Raw genomic sequence first — 20,191 nt, forward strand, 5'->3', positions numbered from 1 at the left:
CCTCTTAGCTTTCAACAGCTTCAGCCCTATCCTGCAGCACTGGGCTCCACAGACTGCTCATACCTCCAGCCAGATTTAGTAAGGATGCCCCTGGCCTCTGCGGGAATCACATATGCCACCCCCAGAAAGCAGCTAATTCTGCACATCCCCATTGCATTGGTTTTGCCACCTTACCCCTACCCTGAAAAAGGCAAAAATATCCCCCCTTGAGACCACTTTGTGTTTTATACAGTTAGAGCCTACCATCTTTGCCCTTTCCCTCTGTTCCAGCCTTTTTTTTTTTTCTTTTTCTTTTTCCCATTTAATTCATCATCAAATTGGTTTTGCAATGTCAGAGATGATGATTCATGAAGCAGAGGGTCGGAGACGAGTTACTTCTGTGGAGCCAATGAAGCCTGTCCCAGCCCGTGCTGCTGCCCTGGGATTGTCCTTCATCCCCAGCTGTAGGTCATTGTCCCACTCCAGGGCTCTCAGATAAGGGTGTCCCAGGTGGGATGCTCAAGGTTGTGCGTAAGCCAGGGCTGCGAACATCCACGTTCATCTGCTTTTATCTCCAGCACTGAAGCCCTTATAACAAAAATAAATAGATGCACGCCAGGCATCCCCATCTGGCCAAATGTTAGACCTCCAAATATTGACACGAAAGGTTGAGCTCCACAATCGAGCGGCAGATTTGCTCTTTAAAGGGTAGCCGCCATGTGCAGGGCATGCTGATATGGTACAGAGCTGGGTCGCTGCCGCCAACAGGTGTTTCCCAGGGCAGGAATGGGATTTTGGGCACAGCCTCATCTCACAGAAGCAAACCTGTGTTCTCCAGGGAGAAGCATTGCATTGTTTCTATTGTGGTCTCTCTCCCTTCTGCCCCTTCGTCCTTCAACGAATTGATTGCTGTTAAAATAACTGAGATATATAATGCTTTGAGGTCAGGATGATCTGACTTGGCTCCTTTCCCTCTTTTCTCGCTCACTCACTCTCCAGCGCTGTGATTTTTCCCTCTGGTTCCCATGCTTTTCCAAGGCAAATGCTCCTACATTACCATTATTTTTTAGTTGTTTCATACAAATGCAAGCAGAATGCTTACACTAATGGGCAGAGACAAAGTTATTTATTGCCACTCATCTTTGTCGCGCTGTCTCTCCCATCAACTCTTTCTTGGGTAGTTCTCCCCATCCTGGGTCGGATGCTTAAATAATTGGGGGATTTCACTGTTGTCAGTAGAGGAAACCTAAGGGGACCAGCTTAGGCTAAGTATCATTTAGATGGCTGAAACTGAGTAAGAGAAACCATGCCTTTAGCCCTCTGTGAAGCAAATCCCTGTCTGTAAAGCAGTGATGTTCCTCCTTTCCCTTGGCCACTCTGTCTTGACCGGTTTCTCAAAGCAGATGGAAATAAGCAGCAGAAACTGGAAAGGAAAATCTCAAAAGCCTGATGTTGCTTTTGTCCCTACCCTTCAGCTCCTCTGCAGTGGAGGATGCAGCTGTGCCCCATCCTCACTTTTGGGGAGCTCCACTCCCCCTGCTTGGCACCCAAAATTCAGGCAACACCCGAATATTAGGGTACCTGTGTCCTTGCACGCAGCTCCCCACCCTGATGGAAACCAGAGAGGGGAAGTTATCCAAATCAGATGCCCTTTCCCACTAACCTGCTGGAGGAAACCTTTAGCAGGCGACCCGCCAAGGCGTCCTCAGACTGACAACAGCTTTTCCGAATGCCATCCAACTCGGAGGCGATAGGGAAAGCTCAGTAAATAAACCTTCCTCGGGTGCCATGCTCATCCTCATGGCATCCCAGGGCCTCCTGGCAGCACAGTGGCATGGTGACTCATCCATTGGACATGTTGTTTGTTCTCTCCCTGCCAGGAGAAGCACGCGGAAGGCTTGTTTTGGTAGGGTTGTTTGTCTTTTTTTAATTATTTTTTTGTATTTGTGCTCGAGGAGTGAGCTGGCAGTGAAAGCAGAGGTGCAGGTAGAGTCACACGGGAGAAGGTTCCCCCTTTTTTCGCTGATAAATGACAGAGCTGCTCCAAAGAGTGGGGAAGATGATAGTGCATGTGCACACTCCGCCCCACGCCCTCCTAGGGATTATTTCTAGTAGATTTCTACCATTCCCTCCTGAAAAAAATCTCCTCGGCCATAATTTTTAACTGGCAGAAGGTCAGCAGCATCGTCTAAGGTGTTTCATGACCTCATTTGCCAGGGCAGATCTGAGGAGCCCTTATCTGCGAGGCCCCTTGGACCAGCTCACCTTTGCCAGCGCGGTGTGGGCATCATGGGGAATTTTGTGCCGCTCAGGGGTGCCAATCAAACCTGGAACCTTTGCTGTGAACTTCAACGGGAGTGCAGGAGTTTAGGTACATGCAAAAATCAATGCCTTCCCAGGGGCGTCATTTCAAGTCCATGGGATACAGGGAGTTGTAGTCCCAGCCTCTGCCACCAGCAGGGGAAAGCTGACATCGCAGCTCCAGTGAAAAAGGCTGTTCTGAGCAACAATTTCCAAAAGAGGCTACGTAATTATTTCACTCAGATAAGCCCAGGAACATTGTGTGAAGCTATGTGCACACAGCAATAGTCGAGCGCTCTGAGCAAGGGAATTCAGAGCTGTCAGCAAGGAGGGAAATATTGCTTTGGGGGATTGAAAACATTCATGAAAAATTCCTGGCTCCCAGCCTAGTTGGTCCCGTTGCCGGCCGTGCTCGCAGCTGCGTATTTTTCTTCGGGGATGGAGTTGCAAGGAGGTTTTTTTCCCCCTTTGCTGCAACACATGGCCAAAAAGGCACATCTTAACCTGGACTAGTGAGTGCTGAGCCTTTGGCCGACCAAAGTCCACCTGGCACTGTGGGGTTTTGCAGGGTTGTGCTGGCTCGTCCCCACCAAGCCTCTGGCTCGCTTTCTCACAGGGACCAGCGCAACAGCTGTAGCATGAGCCCAGTGAGATGTATGCATGCAAATCGTGCTGCTGACATCAAATTTTAAGTTGTGGGTGTCCAACGCCGCCTTTTCCAGACCGTGAGAGTCCAGTTCCCCGAACTCAGAGGAGAACCAGCCAGGAAACGTGGGGTTAAGTTGAAACTTCCCACATGGCCCCACAACATAACCTTAACTCTTCCCTCCTGGGAATGGCAATAGGAACTGGAACAGGATCTTATCCCTCCTTGGCTGTATTTGACACATTCCCTCAACATAAACTCAAGTTCTCAACATAAAGCCAAGGGATTTGGAGGCTACGTCTACGCTGTCGAATGAAGGAGGGCCATGGGGTTATCCACGACCCCGAGGTGGATGGCTGTGAGGGATGGAGAAGTATCATTCTTTTTGGCTCACGGTCGGATTGAGTTGAGCATCTTCGGTCACGATGCGGGCGGGACTGACACCTGGAGGCGTCTGGATGGGACGCCCCGGAGGTTATTCACTAAGTGCCCTGCATGGACATGGGAAAGGAGCGTTGGTCCTCATTGCTTGGGAGTTGGGCACTGTAGCATGGTGAGTTGAAATGGCCTTGGGACCTCTGGCTCGTAATTCACCTTGTATGCCTTACCCTGTCTCTGTTTCAGGCCAATGTGAAAGCACAAATGTCTTGACTTTTCCCTTTAGCATGTACGAGTGATCAAATACTATTTTTCTGCCTCGATTTCCTTTCTTACCCCTCTTTCTGCCCCCCAGCAGGACCCATCATCAGCATGTGACCTAGGCACATGAGCTGCCCTTTCTTCTAGTGCAAAAAAACCCCACAACATAAAAAATACAGAGAAATCTTGGCAGTCCCCTTCTGCAGCCACAGGATTTATCTTCCCAGTACTTGCAATACCCTCCCAGCCCCGTGAAGCAATCCATCTCTCACCTGCTATTACGGAGTTCATCTCACAGACCTAATGGAGTACGTGACTCCTGAATTGGCTCTCGCTAATGCTTTCGGTGGCCGGGTCGCTGTGGGAAGCGAGCTGGGAATTAATTTTGAAAATCAATGCGGACGCCGATAGAGCGGCTTCCCCCAGGGAAGCAACGTGCTTTTACCGGGCATTGCCACCTTCTCCCCTTTGTCCCCTGTTTTCTTTTATGTGGTTGGAGTGACTGTGGAGTAATTCATCCTGCTTTCAATGAGCACGTCTTTTGCACTGCGCTCTCTGGTTTTCCCAAATCAGACTGATTTTTTGGAAAAGATTAGGGTCTCCTGGCAGTGCGGGGTTCACTGGGCTCCTCAAAGTGTTGTGATTTGAATTTTCTGTGCCCTGGGGTGGTGCTGGGGACCATCTCCTCTGTGCAGCCCCATCTCTCCCCTTAGGCTCTGTTGGCACAAATAAGTCACTGTAATTTCTGACTCCTGAGTGTATTTTGGCCTGCCACGGCTTTTCCATGCAACGGCAAGTGCAGAGCCCACAGCGATAGTGTTGGAGGACTGCTCAGGGCAGATGGACCCCAACCCAGCGCAGTTCACAGTTGTCCCCAGAGGTGACCTTCATGCTGGGATGGGGACATAAAACTAACCTGCCATCCTCATACCATCCTTGGAAGAGTCTTGGCCAAAGCCCAATGTCATGGGCAATTCCTGGTTATGATTCAGGAGGCAGCAAGACCAGGGGCTGTTCCTGAGAGGCACTTTGGGTGCAGCCACCCTGTTTTTGGTAGCAACGTGGGTATGGACTCTACCACACTGGCTGATCTCAGAGCACTTGATTTGGGACTGACGTTTGGGACTCACAGAGCTCTTAAGACTCTTTTTCCAATGGGGATCAGTCTGCACTGCTATGGCATAAATATTTAATAAGAATGAGGGTCAAGGCACTGTTTTGTCCAAGGACACCGAGACAGCCATTTACTCCCATGAAAAGCACCGAGGGATCTTTAATGCCCATGCAAAGAAGATAGGAATTGGAGTTCTAAGCTCTCATCCCCCAGCATTAATGTCAATGTTAAATATTGATTCTTTCTGTGTTTAGCACAAACCAAACAACAAGAGTCGAGCCACGCTTTTTGGCTTTTATTAATGTACTTTTTCTGCATCGGGTGAAGTTTGCAGTAACGCCAGGAAAAAAAATGTAGCAGCAATGAACGAGTGGCAGACAGATCGATTTTGTATCTTGACACGATTCAGAAGTCAGTGAAAAATCACCCTGTGCGCAGCACCTCCTTGTCCGAGCCATGACAGCCATTTTACAGAGAACTCATTTATCTGCAGTGTAAGAGAGTCAGGCCCAAAATTTCTGGTAGGTTCTGGGATTTGAAGGAAGGAATGAAAAAAAGAGGTTGGAAATCTGTAAAATCCCCCTCATGCCCATGTCGGAGCAGGTTCCCTTGTAGGTGTCTGAAGTCAAATTTGAAGAGCAGGTGGACATCATGTTGGGGGAAACCTGGGAGCAATCCCTAAATCAATGGCAGCCAGAAAATGCATGGATTTACCCAAGGAAAGATGGCCTTTTTGTTAGGGTTTGGGTCTTTTCTGCATTTTGCATCAGCACCAAATAAATGTAAATCACAACTATTATAAAGGGTGACTTCAGTGAACCGCAATGAGTGGTTTTCACATGCCAGGAGGGCATGCATGGCAGGGACACCATGCATTGTCTTCTGCATGGTCTTCTGCAGCCAGAGATGGATCAGCTTTCCCCAAATATTCTGCAGCTTATGAGTTTTCTGGGGTTTGGTGTAGGTTTTTTTTTCTTGTAATGGGGGTTTACAGCTTGGCTGTAAAAATTCATCCCAGGTTCAAATTCTTGGAGCACATTTATTAGAGGGCTGGAGTAGTCAGATGATTATTCCTGACCTCTGGGATATTCTCTGTTGAAATGAATTTAATATTTTAAAGTGTATTTCTCCTTGAGCAAGGGGAGCAGGCACTAGGAGTCACGCCTTGGGTCTGCATCCCATTTTACTAGCAGAAAACAGCTGGAACTCTTTCGATGTCACAAATTGAATAGAGAACTGGGGAACGTGGGAATATTTTTCATCTCTGCTGCCATTACGTCCATCCACATTCCCTGGCCTCAGTTTACCCAACTGTAAAAGGATAGCAGTGATGCCCTTACACAGGCGGATGGGGATGACTTTAATCACATTGCTAAAGCCACCTACAAAAGGTCTTTAAGAAAAGACAGAATAAGCAGAAACTGCGGTGTGAAAGCTCTTCTTTTCCTTTTCCTTTTTAACCAGGTTACAACAACCCACTGAGCTCCCTGTGAATTGGGCTGACATCCCCCAGACATCCCTGCAAGCTACTAAGCATGTGAAAAATATGATAAAACTTTAAAATATGATAAAATATTTATTTCCCTACATGGTACCTGTAGTTGCATGTGCCTCAGGTAGAGGAATCTGCTGCTGAGTGCATCACTCAGAGCCATAAGCAAAACCCCCTGACCTCCATAAATGCCGCAGCATGTAAGAAAGGAAAATTCTGGCAACGCAGGCTGTGGGGTCACTGCATCTGGCCGCTTACTGGTACGTTTTTTTCCCTTCACAGATACCCTGAGGAGCATCGCCTCCATGAACCATGCACCGCGGTCCTCCCCGGCAGAACTCAGCAGTGCCAACCACCACCTGCTGCGAGAGCGCAAGTCCTCAGCGCCGTCCCACTCCAGCCAGCCCACCCTGTTCACCTTCGACTCGCCCGCCGGCCACCTCCAGAGCACCCTCTCCGCCAGTGCCCCCCAGGACTACCTTTTCCTCCACCAGTGTATGAGCAGAAAGTCAGAAAACGCAAGGTATTGTAGCCCACCTGGGAGCAAACCTCAGGGGCAGCTGAGGGAGGGCTGGGGGTGAGTGGCTCAACCCACCTCCATCCTTGGAGGTCTGCAAAACCCAGCTGGAGAAAGCCCTGAGTGATGGTCTCATCTCATCACGGTTGGGAGGAGGAGGTCGGAGTGGTGACCTCCTGAGCGAGCTCCCAGCTTTCCTGGCTTTCTGGGTTGTATTAAAAACTGGCTCAATGGCCAGACCCAGAGGGTGGTGATCAGTGGCCCAAAGTCTAGTTGGAGGCCAGTCATGGGCAGTGTACCCCAGGGGTCAATACTGGGTCCAGTCCTGTTTAACAGCTTCATTAATGATCTGGATGATGGGGCAGAGTGTACCCTCAGCCAGTTTGCTGATGACACCAAGCCAGGAGGAGTGGCTGATATACCAAGAGGGTTATGCTGATACACCAGAGGGACCTCAACAAGCTTGAGAAATGGGCCAGCAGGAACCTCATGAAGTTCAACTGGGACAAGTGTGAAGTCCTGCACCTGGGCAGGAACAACCCCAAGCACCAATATATGCTGGTGGCCGTCCAGATGGAAAGCATCTTGGCAGAAAAGGACCTGGGGGTCCTGGTGGACACCAAGCTGAACATGAGCCAGCAATGGGTCCTTGCAGCCATGGAAGCAAATGGTATCCTGGGCTGCATTAAGCCAAATATTGCCAGAAGGGCAAGGCAGGTGATCCTTCCCCTCTACTCAGCACTGGTGAGGCCACATCTGGAGTGCTGGGTCCAGTTCTGAGCTCCCCTGTACAAGAGACATGGACAGACTGGAGAGAGTTCAGCAAAGGGCCATGAAGATGCTGAAGAGACTGGAGCACCTCTCCTGAGAGGAAAGGCTGAGAGAGCTGGATCTGTTCAGCCTAGAGAAGAGAAGACTCAGGGAGGATGTCATCAATGTATATGAATACCTGCAGGGAGGATGCAAAGAGGATGGAGCCAGGCTCTTGTCAGCGGTGCCCAGTGCCAGGACCAGAGGCAATGGGCACAAACTGAAAGACAGGAGGGTCCCTCTGAACATCAGGAAACACTTTTTCACTGTGAGGGTGACCGACCACTGGCACAGGTTGCCCAGGGAGGTTGTGGAATCTCCATCCCTGGAGATATTCAAAAGCCATCTGGACACAATCCTGGGCAACCAGCTCTAGGTGGCCCTGCTTGAGCAGAAGGCTTAGACCAGATGACTTCTAGAGGTCCCTTCCAACCTCAACCACTTTGTGATCCTGCAGACAAGGCCCTAATTCCTGCCTTTAACCAGAAAAACCACAACCAGAAGGATGGGCAGGGTTTGCACCGCTCTGCCGATCATCCCTTCCAGAGCTCGCTGGGCTTCGCGGCAGCCCGTGGTGCACAGTGTGGTATTTCTGAGCAAGCGACAGCTCTCTGCCTCCGGACCCAGCCGGTTGCCTTAAATAGCAAGGAGTTTTTTTGACATGAAGGGTTTTGGCTCGCGGGAACGGTGAGAAGGGAGGGAGGGAGCGGCGGTCGGAGCCCAGCTGGCGTGGGGTGAGAGCAGAGCCCAGGCTGCAGCCTCCACTGGGCTTTGCTGCTGCAGCTGCCTTTCCCTACCCGAAAAACAACAACTGAAAAAGGCTCAGAAAAATTAACTTCAGATGGACTTAATGGAACAGTGTTTAAAATAAAGGCCCTCTGACGCTCCAGCTATGAGGATACCTAAAAGCCACCCTCCGAGAGCCTGAGCGTGGCTGGGACCCGGAGGAGGAGGGAGCAAGCACCAATGCTTTGGTGGGCAGTGAAAAACTGGCCAGCGGCAGCTTCTGCAACTGGGCTAGAAATAATTGCCCTAATCAATGCCCAATGCACGGGGCCAGGCTGCAGGACTCCTGGGAATCCCTCCCCTTCCAGCTCCGGAGCTCTTACTTTACTCATCCATAAAATGAGGGTAATAGTAGCTAATTGGCAGGCAATGCTGAGTAATTAACCCATGAGATGTTTCAAGTCCTCTGCTGAAAAGACCCTGCCAGAGCAAAAACGTCTCCCGGGCAGACTGAGTTCCAAAGGCAGACTGAGTTCCAAAGGCGGCAGAGATTTGTCATATCACAGCATCACTTGTTTTTTCCGCAAATAAGCCCTATTTCTGAGCGCCATCTCGTGCTGGCTCCATGAAACAGAGTCCCTGTTGTCCCTGCAGAGTATCAATCCCGCTGGAGTCCTGTAAACCAGCATCTCCCAGCTTTTCCCATAGGGCTGGCACTTCCCCAGTGATTTGCTGCAACTGGAAACCCCCCCATAACCATTTCCCTTTTTCCCAGCATGGTGATTGATACAGGGCAGAACTCTTTTCCACGGGGAGATGTTTACATGGGGCTGGCTGAGCCCTTTCTGGCTGTGAGCATGTGGTCCCTAAAAGCCTGACCCACTCATGGTTATACCTCTGCCAGCAAAAAGACACAGCCCAAGGCTATCTCTCACCGTCTCCTGGTGTATATGCATTAGCTCTTCATGGCAGGGTAACCCTTTTTTGGAGCTTTGCTGTATCTTCTTCTTCCACGCTGCTTCAGCCAGCTGAGGGAAGGTATCGTTATCACCCGTGCTCAGCTCTGCCGCATCTTGCCCTTGTGTCCCAGCACTTCCAATGCAATGCTCACATTTCCCCAAGTCTTGCAGGATGGGGAGCTGCTTTGTGGTGGCAGGGGTTGAGGATGGGGGAAAGAAAAGTCCCAAGTGGCCAATTCAAGCATCCCCTGACTTGAGAAAATGTCATCTACTGGGGTTGTGGATGCAGAAAGCCAATCCCATGGGGCTCATCGTCTTCTGCAACACTGGAGTGTTGATAGAGGAAGCAGTAGGAGGGTTCAAACAGAAGATGAAACACCTTGGAGGGAATCAGCAGAGGAGCGGTGGATAACAAGCAGTTGTTAGAGGATCGAGGTCTCCCCAGTGCTCATCCTCCGTCCTGGCTAGTGTCCCTGGGCATGTCCACAATATAAATCAAGGAATTATTAGCAAGGCACGGACCTTGTGACCATGATGCCCTGCTTACCCTGCAGGACTCGAGGCCTTTCATAAATCTGAATTCAGCCCTGAGGTTCATTCTTCCTCCCCTGCGGATCAGGGCTGCAAATTCCAAACCCCAGCTGGGGACTGCCCTCACCTCCCCAGGGCTTGTCCCACAAGAGGACAGGGTGGTGGCATGGCTGGAGGCTTTGAAATAATCCCCATCATGAATTTTTCAAGTCCCTCTCAAAAATGTTTGCGAGACAGAGGTGAGAGTAAGCCTCCCTCCTGCACTGCGGATGGGCGGCCAATGCATGATGGCGATGCTGATGGGGTGGCTTTTTGCAGCCATGTCTTGGGTCACTGTCAGCTGGTGTGAAAATTGCCCTTTTGGAGCAATTTATATCTGGATAAAAGGCTTGTTCTTGCCCGTAGCCTTATCATGGAGCTGGGTGCAGGTACCTCCCACCCATGACAGAGGCATTTTTGAAGGTGTTTCAGGATAAAATGGGTTGTGGGCATGTTTGGAGGGGTCTGAGATGTTCCCATTGCCCTGGGGTTGGGCAATGTGGGTTGGGAAGGTGACAAATGGGGGGAGCAGAGCTCTGTGCACCCCAGGACCGGCTCCCCCCCCCATCTCAGCCCCTTTCTCCCTTTCGTCTGCAGAAGCGCCAGCTTCTCCCAGGCCACAAGGTCCGCCTTCTTCATGCGGAGCGACACAGCGGTCCAGAAGCTCTCACAGGGCAACGGGCACTGCGTGAACGGGGTTGGTGGGCAGCTCCACGGCTTTTACAGCCTGCCAAAACCCAGCCGGCACAACTCGGACTTCAGGGACAGTGCATATGACCTCCCGCGCTCCTTCGGTTCCTACACCCACCCCAAATCGAGCCTCACCAGCTCCGAAACCGATAACGAGGAGGTCTACACCTACAAGACTCCCAACAACACCCTATGCAAGGAGTTTGGGGAGCTCTCCACGGACTCCTATGACATCCCTGCCACCCCACTCTCTGTCTACCAGATCCCCAGGACATTTACACTGGACAAGAACCACAATGCTCTGGCTGTGGCCGCCAGCGACTCGCCCGCTGCACCACCCCCGCGGCCCCCGAAACCCGGGCAGACGGAGCCCCGGTGGGGCAGCCCGCCCCAGCGGCCCCAACCCGGTGAAAGCTTAGGGCTGGCCCCCATGGCAGCCACCATTCCCCGGAGAAACACGCTGCCAGCGGTGGAGAACAGCAGGCTGCACCGAGGTGAATTTGGGGGTGGGGAGCTGGGGGTGGCTTTGTTGGGTCTAGCAGCCTTGGACAGGTCAAGCCTACTGGGTTGCGGTAGGGCTGGCTTAGGTTTTGGCATCAACCAGGGGATTGGACGCAAAGAAGCTCTCCCCAGTCAGGATCTGGCCTTGGGTTTTGTATGCAAAGAGGCACAGAGAGGCATCCCCAGGGCTCTGCTCACCAGAGCCGCTCAGCTGGCTTTTGGCTGTGTTGTACGTTGAACCAAAACCCCAAACCTGCTTGCCCATGCAGCCCTTCACCAGATTTTGCTGATATCAGCCTTTTTTACCTTGCTTTTACTTCAGTTCATCACCAGGTTTATCAGAACGTACTTCAGCCTGGAGCTGCCTTGGTTTTGCTCACCAGACAGGGATGTAATTTTGCACATCTACAAGACACAACATCCCCAGTGCAGCAGAGCCGCCCTTCCCATTGGCCATGGATGGGCTGTGGATGAATGTGTCCTTTCCAAACCTTGTGCCTAGGATGAGATAGTTGCAAGGTAACTTAGAAGAGGTGGTTGGAGAGAAAACATACTGTAAACGATACACACAGATCCCTGAAATGCCTCTTCCATCTCGTCCTACCTAAATACCAACATTAAGGCTGAGATCAGACCCATGCTCAGCAGTAGACAGACCAGTCTAAGAGCTTAGCACCCCCTCCTCACCCCATCCTCCCCTTACCGGAGGCTTTACATCTGCTGAGCGAGCTGTAATGGAACTCTCCCTTAACACAGTTTTGTCGCCGTGATCTACCTTATCTGACATCTTTACCCCTGGGATTTTGCAGCACTTTGACAGAACCAGGTTAGGTCCGCGTGGCACATGCAGTTGTGTGGATGCATGAGAGAGATGCTAACTGGGAGTGAGCATAGCAGGGAGTCTGTCACAGGCTAAAAACCATGTCTTCCCACCAGCATCTCAATCATCAGGAAGAGATACTGCCCTCCCAGTACCTGGATTTTGTTTTCAAGGGCCCCTTTTACTAGCAGTTGCATTGGGACACATTGTGCATTTGTGGTTGTGTTGCAGCTTCTTCTTGCGAGACGTACGAATACCCCCAGCACGGGGGAGGCAGCGCTGTGCAGTCAGTCGAGTCAATGAATGACGGGTACAACTCCTACCTGGTGAGTTGGCCTTGGTGTCGGCCACCACACTAAAGGCACCGGTTGCACCTTATAGATTCAGAGAGAAGTGGGTTCCGGGTTGGACCTCACAGCCCAGTCCTGCAGAGTTAAGTCCAAAAGGGTTTTATTACTGATTTCAGTTAAAACCATGGTGGCCTGCAGGGTAGAGATGGAGGGACGACCACCTAACCCAGCACCACATGCAGAGTTTTGCTTTAGGTGCTTCCACAGAGTGTGTCTGCCCGGAGCTTTGACCCAAAAAAAGCACCCAGGAGTTTGGCTTCTTCCTGAAAGCCTGAGATGCTGCTGAGCTGAATTTTGACGTATCGCCAGAACAGCCTCTTTTGTACACTTTCTAAGACTTCCTGAGCTGGAAATGACATTAAAGCAGCCTTTCATATTGCTTTTTAGTCATGGCCAGAGCCCAGGGAAAAATGACTTTCCAGGTTAAGCATGCTTCTGCAGCTCACTCTGATCATGAGAAGAGGCTCAACTCTGGCCAATTAAGACCTTTCCCTGAACTCAGGATGTTGCAATGTCTTGGAAACAGCTGAGGTAGGCCATCTCAGTGCAAACTGATGGCCGAGGACGGGACAGACCATCCCTTCCCTCTGTGCTGATATTTTAGAGCTGGTCCCACCTCAGATGTGTGTTCGGTGATGATGAGATGAAGGGGTTTGTAGTGGGATGGGGTTGAGTAGTGTCTGATGCTCACAGCACGTCCTCCCACTTGTCCCCCAGCAAGCCAAGGCAGTGGTGGCCCGCTCCCACAGCACCGACTCCGAGGACAACTATGTCCCCATGAACCCCGGTTCCTCACCCTTGATCCACACCGAGAAAGCCAATGACAATGCCCAAAATCTCTACATCCCCATGAGCCCTGGGCCGCATCACTTTGACCTGGTGGGGTTGTCCTCGGCCACCCTCCCCGTGCATAAAGGAGGAGCCATGGCGCAGTGCCACAGACGGTTGAGTGAGATCCAGCCCCCGCCAGTGAACCGCAACCTCAAACCCGACCGGAAAGGTAAGAATAGTTGTTTGTGGGCAAATCTTTCCAGGAACCCTTCCGTTCTTGTAAGACTTCAGACTACATCTGTCATCTTGCGCACACGCAATAGAATCCTATGTGAAGTGTGCTTTGCTACGGCCAGCACAGTCAGACCCTTTGGATCTTCCCCATCCCCTTCCTCTTTCAGGACGACTATGGTGCAAATGCAGCTTTCATGGTGCTTGAAGAGCCCATCTCAAGCCCTTCCTGGTCTTTACAGGAGATGCATGTCACAGGCAGGATCTCCCCCTCTTTGCCTGCTCCCCTCTTTACTCTCCACCCCAAAATTTCTGTGTTGTATTCAGATGACCCAAATTTCTCCTACTGTTTCCTACTGGCTGGCTCTAGGCAGTTCTTCCATCAGGGCTTTGACTGCATTCTCCAAATCCCTCCCCAAACCATTGCCTGACAGGTCACCAAGGAGCTGCTGAGAAGGAGGGCTTCCACCATTAGGGTCTCAACACCTAGCCCCATCAACACACTAGGCGAGGGCTGGGACTGGAGTGCAGCGCTCTTCTCTTCCACCTAATGAACCATCTGTGATGAGAAGAAATTTCATGTTATCCTGCAGATGTCCTTTCCCATTCCCTGTGGGGAAACGCTCTGGCGGGAGGCAGCTCAAGGCCAACAGAGCCTGGTCTTGTCCCCATCCGATGGGTTATCACAGCTCCCTAATGAATGGGTTTATTATACTCTGGGGGTGTGGAAATTTTTAGCAGATCTCCATTCCATGGGAAGCACATTCCCCTTTTGGGGCCACCCATCCACTCTGGGGCTATGGGTCAGAGGGAGAAATTCACTGTTTTCCCCCAGTCCTGGAATAAATGAGTGCAGGGATTTTGGTTGGGGGTATTTGTCATCAGCAGGGAGGGCTGGGGGGGCTGATTAGCAGAAAGGGAAGCAATCAACAATTTGTTGGGGACCCTTTCATGCCAGTCACAGATGCTGAATTGTAGGAACACGCTGCCTCTGAATAAAGGCTTCTCCCCTCCCCAGCAAAGCCATCGCCACTGGACCTGAGGAACAACACCGTCATCGATGAGCTTCCCTTCAAATCGCCAGTCACGAAATCCTGGTCCAGGCCAACGTGAGTAATGGTTGGGGTATGAATTCTCACTTTGCTCCAACAGCAGATCTTTGGTCTCGCTCTCAGTGATGTCCACATGTAGCCACGCCGTCACCTCTGGTTTAATCCACCACATGGATTAAACGTCTCTGGCTGAGTGTAAGGGGGATGTCGACTGCCCTTCTGTCTCCGCTCACTGCAGAGGTTTCTTCTGGCCCACCATCTCTTTTTGTTGAAGGGGCATGTTCCTCATGGGTCATCTTGAATCAAGCTAGAAGTAAGCCCAGACTTTGGATGCAGACCTGAATTTCCCCAAAAGCTGCATGATCCCTTTAGCCCTCATTGTCTTCTTTGTCAATTTTAGAAACAGGAGCTGCAGAGCTGGGTCATTCCATGCAAACATCTGCACTGGGTTGAAAGTCCACCTTGACCAACACACTACCCCCATCAGGGACCAGCAGGAGCTATCTGGGAAGAGGGGCATTTATGGAGTAATTCTCTCCTAAAATATTCTGCCACACCATGGCAATTTGGGGCTCAGGGATTTCCTTGGTCACATCATGGCCAGACAGAGGACCTGGGTCAGATACTGTTGAAGCAGAGGGGCTTCTCTCTTGGACCCCTCACGAGCTTAGTCAAGTGTTGTAAGAGCCAGAGTCATATTCCCCACATCACAGCTGGTGGCAGGAAGATAAATTTGTTTAGGTCGGGATTTCACATGAAAGCCCAGCATGTGGCCGAGCAGCTAATTAAGATCCTTTGAAGACATTTCCTATTTCTGGGATCTGACAACTCCTGAGGAGCTGTGGCTCTGACACAGGACCCGTGGTCCACCATGACTCATGACCTAGCTGAGCCACCCCAACTCAGCCACACTAGGGACGCAGGGCATGATTTCACATCCAGCTCTCCCGCAAAAAACCCCGTTGTAGTCTCAAAATGCAGGGTGACACTCACAGGGTCTGAGTGAGCTGTGTTTTGGTTGCCTTGAAAGCAAAGCCTAGCCTGAAGGAAGTCTGCAAAATGAAACTGAAGCACTTCAGAGTAAAGTCTGCCGGCCAAAAATAACAGGATTCGCACAATTCCAGTTCTGCTGCTAATTCATGGTCTGCTGTTGTCCAATGAAAGGCAGAAGCAAAGCTTGGCTGCTATGACTCCTCTAATAAATTGGATTGTGTGGAGACTGACTGCAGGGCATGAGTGCTGTGTGCTGAAATCACTGCACCAGGAAGCAGCAAGCGGGGTTTGATTGACAAGATGTCCGACCCCGGAGAAGCTAATGGATTTTTCCCTTATCAGCTAATCATATGACCCTGCCTTTACTGCAGCAACAAAGAGCTTTTTAAGACGCAAGCTTTAATGCCAGACACTGATTGCATTATGTTATTCTGTATAATTAGATTTGGCCAATTGAAAGCAAGACAATGCCTTGGAGGTTTTGTTTTCCAGCAAAAAATTCGGATAGGGCCCTGCGCGGGAAACAAATCCTGGAGCTGCAGTGAGGCTGGAGGTGAGAAGCTCCGCTGAGGCTGGCCCTGCATCCTCCACAGTTAAATACTTCCTGTGAGACAGAAGAGTTCATGGACCCTGATTTGCGGAGCTGATAGCAAGAGACTTATGGGTACATAGCAAGCAAGGTGTTATTAAAAAGTCCTAGAAAGAAAAAAAACCAAGACGACTAAACCCAGTGATTTCTGAACCATAGGAAGGTCAAGTTAGGAGAATGTCAATGCCAACAGGTCTTCTTCATGCCCAGTCCCCAGCTGTGAGCATGGTGATGTTTGGAGGCATCAAGTGCTGCCCTTTCCCATCCCTCCTTGGCATTGGACAAGCAGCACCTGCAACTATCACTAACACATTGACCCTTGTCCTTACAGCCAGACTTTCAACGCCGGCTCTTTGCAATACTGTCGCCCTGTCTCCTCCCAGAGCATCACCAGCACTGACTCAGGAGACAGTGAGGAGAACTACGTGGCGATGGTAAGGGCCCCGCAGCTAAGATATATGGTCCTGGCAGGACATATACGTTCCCCAGCTCTGCAATCACATTCCTAGCTCATGACATGGAAGTGCTCAGATAGCACTGTGATGAATGTGGTGTACATCCTTATGTACATCCCTACAGGCACGAAACAGTGCCTTTCGTTCCCAAAATGACATGTCCCATTGGGGTTTTAACTGTCTATGAGAGCAGGAACATATATCACCTACTTTGCCAGGAATTAAGAGGGGATAAACACGTCTATGGACTGTCACAGTCTATTTTCCTACCAAGTTGATTTTTTTCAGGGCTTTTTTTCCCCTAATAGTTGCTGACATCTTGTTTGCGTGGAGGGCAGGGGCTATCGGAGCAGCAGCAGGGAGTGGCACTGCTTACAGGGAGGGGATTTTGTCTCTCTTTGCAAAGCTGTTGACTTGAAGCATATTTTTGAGGCTGTGTAACTAAGGGGGTAGAGGAAATCTGTGCTCTGTGTAGCGTGGTTGTGATTAGTGAAGATTCCAGAGCTGGTCTGGCCTCACTGAGGTGTGGTTCCTGGGAAATGCTGAAGCCTATGTCTGATGTCAGGCATGTGAATAAAATCAGCACAAAGGCGGCAGAATGGCTGCGATACATAAAATCAAAGAGCATGAGCTTGAAATATTTGTGAGCACAATACATATAGTCTCCCAGTGGTTCTGCACACCCTGGTCCCAGAGAGGCAGGTGAGCACATATCCAGGCTGGGACCTCTTGTAAAAGTGCCACCAAGGCATTTCATTGCCAGGTTTGTGTTAATTCCTTTTTTTTCCCTTCTTCCCATTTTAATCCTCGTTATCTCTCCTGTCTCTTCCCTGCATTAGCAAAACCCCATTTCTGCTTCTCCTGTTCCTAGTGGCACCAACAGCCCAGCGCCTAAAAAGAGTTCGGGGAGTGTGGATTATCTGGCCCTGGACTTCCAGCCAAGCTCACCAGGGCCACACAGAAAGGTATGGGGGATTTTATAAACTTCTGATTAAAAGCGATGCATTTTAAAAGTTTTTTTAACGCACATAGGCAACAGCACGGTCCAAAGCCGTGGGCAGGGTTGGTAAGTGGCACAGTAACCTCAGAGGCATGGATTTTCCTGCAGATCCACTGCTATATTTATTCTAGGTCAGACTCAGTCTCTATTGCATGTCTGCATCCTTGCTGGAAGTGTCACCAGCAGCATGGATGTGTAGGGGTTCAGGGGTGCTAATGAGACCAGAAATTCAGCTGGAGATTGTAGATTTTGTGCTGGACCAGAAATTCAGCTGGAGATTGTATATTCAAAAGCTGTTGGGAGGTATTCCAAGAAGTATCAGATTTTTTTTTCCTCCTTCAGAACAACAGGTCCTACAAAACCAGACTTGGGTTTTTCACCTGAGATACTTTCAGGACCTCATTCAGAAAATGCAGGGCACCTGTCTCCTGCCAGTCAGGTGCTTTTAAAGGGTGCCATTTGGGCAGGAAAAATATAAACTGCTTTCAAAAAGTGAAGCTGATGTTTAAAAGCTGAATTATGTTGAGCTGATCAAGCCGTTGCCTAGTGAGAAACAGCTGTGGGGAGAAGGTGGGGTGGGAATGGGATGCCTCTGCCAAGTGTCAAGTGGAAATGTGGAAGGGGAAGCTCCTAAAGACCCAGATGTTGGTGTCTTTTCTCCGGGTTCATACACAGAGGAAACAAACACCGTCTTAAAGTGAATCATAGGAAAATAGGGCAAGGGAGGACATCAGGGCATCCCCACACCCAAAGGAAAGCATCTCTCCTGAGGTGACAGATGAGGCTTAAAAGTCTGATATGATGGAGATTTCACAACCTCCCAGCAAGGCCACATACCAAGATGTAGAGGACACCCGGGGTGACAGAGTGGGCTGGGGAAGGACCAAAGGCAGGTCCTCCTGGGTGTCACCCTGAGCAAACTGGGAGGGAGAAGGAGAGACTGGTTCATGCAAAGCAGCACCTGAGCAAGGAGATGGTGAAGGACAAGGCGTTGTACAAACCTTTGTGGGAATCACCTGCGAATTGGCCTCGACTTTCCCAAACACCACCTTATTTCCTAGGCAAAGCATCCCACTGGTTAGGTCCTTTTATTATTTGACAGTTGTTCCTTGATTGTTTCTTTCTTCCCAGCAACATTTCTGCAGGTATTACCAATTTAAATTATATCCCAACCTGGAAAAGTGATTTTAGACCACTAAAAAACATCATCTGGCTCCAGTTGCAAGCAGCTGGGGGTCCTCTGAAATGCTTGTAGAGGCAGACAAGATTCCGGGACTCCAGAAACTATGGGAAAAAGTATCTCTTTCTTCCTCAACAGGTCTCCTGGGTGAACCTGCAAACATATCTGTTGTTTTGGGGATGAAAATAATCTAGTGCCATAGGTGTGTAGAGTCAGCACAGCTAAGAGGGATGGAGCTGGGGTTTTTATGTGTATCTATAAGAGTTCTTGATTTCTTTACAAGAAAATGAGCAAGATGCAACACTGCATTAGCACTATCAGCAGTTAGATAACACATTTGCAACCAAACATTCATGTCCCAGAGTTGGTGTGGAGGTAGAGACCCAGGCGCTGTTCCTACCCTCCCATTGCACCGCAGCCTGATGCAAGCAAGATGCAGAGCAGACTGAAATCTTTCATCCAAGACCTTTCGGGAGGTTAGAGGGAGGGTGGTGGGCTATGGAGTCTGAAAGAAAGCAGGGGAGGTGCCGGTGGACTTGCAGCACCCGTGGTGCTGATGCGGGAAGGAGCGAGAGGGAAGAGCAGAGAACTGACGAGTGACCAGGTGGTGGCCGTGTTTCTCCTCCCCGCAGCCCTCCACCTCCTCGGTCGCCTCGGATGAGAAGGTCGATTACGTGCAAGTGGACAAGGAGAAGACGCAGGCGCTGCAGAGCACCATGCAGGAGTGGACTGACGTGCGGCAGTCCTCGGAGCCCGCCAAGAGCACGAAGCAGTAGCGCCTGGGGCAGGCAGCAAAACAGGGAAATGTCCCAGTGGTTTTCCCCAGCTGGGGCACCGCCAGGGTGCCAGTTCCACTTGGGCTGGGTTTCTAAGACTTGTCTGTGGAGGGGGTCTTCATTATTTTTTTTTCTTTTAGGACAAAAAGAAACTTAATTTCAGGGGAAGACTTGGCGGATACTGTTTGCCAGTGATAAAGACCAACTATGTTCGGTGGCTAGGTTTGTGCTTTAGCTGCTGGATGCACTATCCAGGAACTTCGACTTAGCAATACCAGGTTTCACCCTACACATCTTTTGCTTACAGCTATTAAAGCCACCTTGTATGTGCTAACACCGCATCATCTCTCCCCGTCTTCTTCCATACTGTACCCCCAAACTGTGCCATGCAGGTTTGCAGCATCTCTCATAGGACATCATTCCCCAGCTCTGATTCCCCACTCCTTATGGTCGCCCTCTTCTCTGCCTCCTCCCAATCCCAAAACTGAGCAAGGACCATGCCTTTTGAAATCACTTTTGTTGTCCCGTCTCTTGTAAATAATATGTTCTAAACCTCTGAGGGCTATGTTCCTCCTGTTGGGACAGCCCCTGTGTTTTTGGTTGTGGTTGTTAATCTTCAGGAGCTTGAAGAGCATCCAGACTGTCCAACTGAGCTGATTTAGAAGCCCAAGATTTGCCCCATCACACACACACGTATATGCCAGCACACGCTCACACACATGCATGCATGCATGAAACAGCTAAGTTTGTTGGGGTGTGTTCTGCCTGTTGATGCTTTCCAGCATCTCTCAAAGTCAATGGGCTGGAGAGATTGGCTTTGGATGGCAGAATTTAAGCCCTGACCCACTACCTATCTGAAACCAATTGCCTGTGAATCTGGCCCTAAGAACCAAAATCTGCCCTTTGTGGCACCAAAAGAAGCCCATCGAGTGAGAGTCCTACGTCTGTGGCTGTCATGAGAAGTTCTGTGGTTGAGTACGAGGGGCGCAGGGAGGCTCTTGAGACTCTGTATATCTGGACTGGCACGAGG

At 50.4% G+C, this 20,191-nt stretch overlaps 1 protein-coding gene across 1 annotated transcript in view; it reads left to right on the forward strand.

The window, feature by feature from the left end:
• Positions 1–19,674, forward strand: part of GAB2 (GRB2-associated binding protein 2) — a 36,424-nt gene extending 16,750 nt beyond the window's left edge. Inside the window, exons 2-9 of the mRNA XM_010576577.1 lie at positions 6,454–6,694; positions 10,351–10,937; positions 11,996–12,090; positions 12,832–13,114; positions 14,135–14,225; positions 16,082–16,184; positions 17,045–17,170; positions 19,018–19,674. Coding sequence (XP_010574879.1) covers positions 6,454–6,694; positions 10,351–10,937; positions 11,996–12,090; positions 12,832–13,114; positions 14,135–14,225; positions 16,082–16,184; positions 17,045–17,170; positions 19,018–19,161 — 1,670 coding nt within the window. The 3' untranslated portion in view covers positions 19,162–19,674. The remainder of the gene's footprint in view (positions 1–6,453; positions 6,695–10,350; positions 10,938–11,995; positions 12,091–12,831; positions 13,115–14,134; positions 14,226–16,081; positions 16,185–17,044; positions 17,171–19,017) is intronic.
• The last annotated feature ends 517 nt before the right edge of the window (positions 19,675–20,191 follow it).

The sequence above is a fragment of the Haliaeetus leucocephalus genome, unplaced genomic scaffold (assembly GCF_000737465.1).
Source record: "Haliaeetus leucocephalus isolate CR32 unplaced genomic scaffold, Haliaeetus_leucocephalus-4.0 Scaffold536, whole genome shotgun sequence".
Lineage (NCBI taxonomy): Eukaryota > Metazoa > Chordata > Aves > Accipitriformes > Accipitridae > Haliaeetus > Haliaeetus leucocephalus.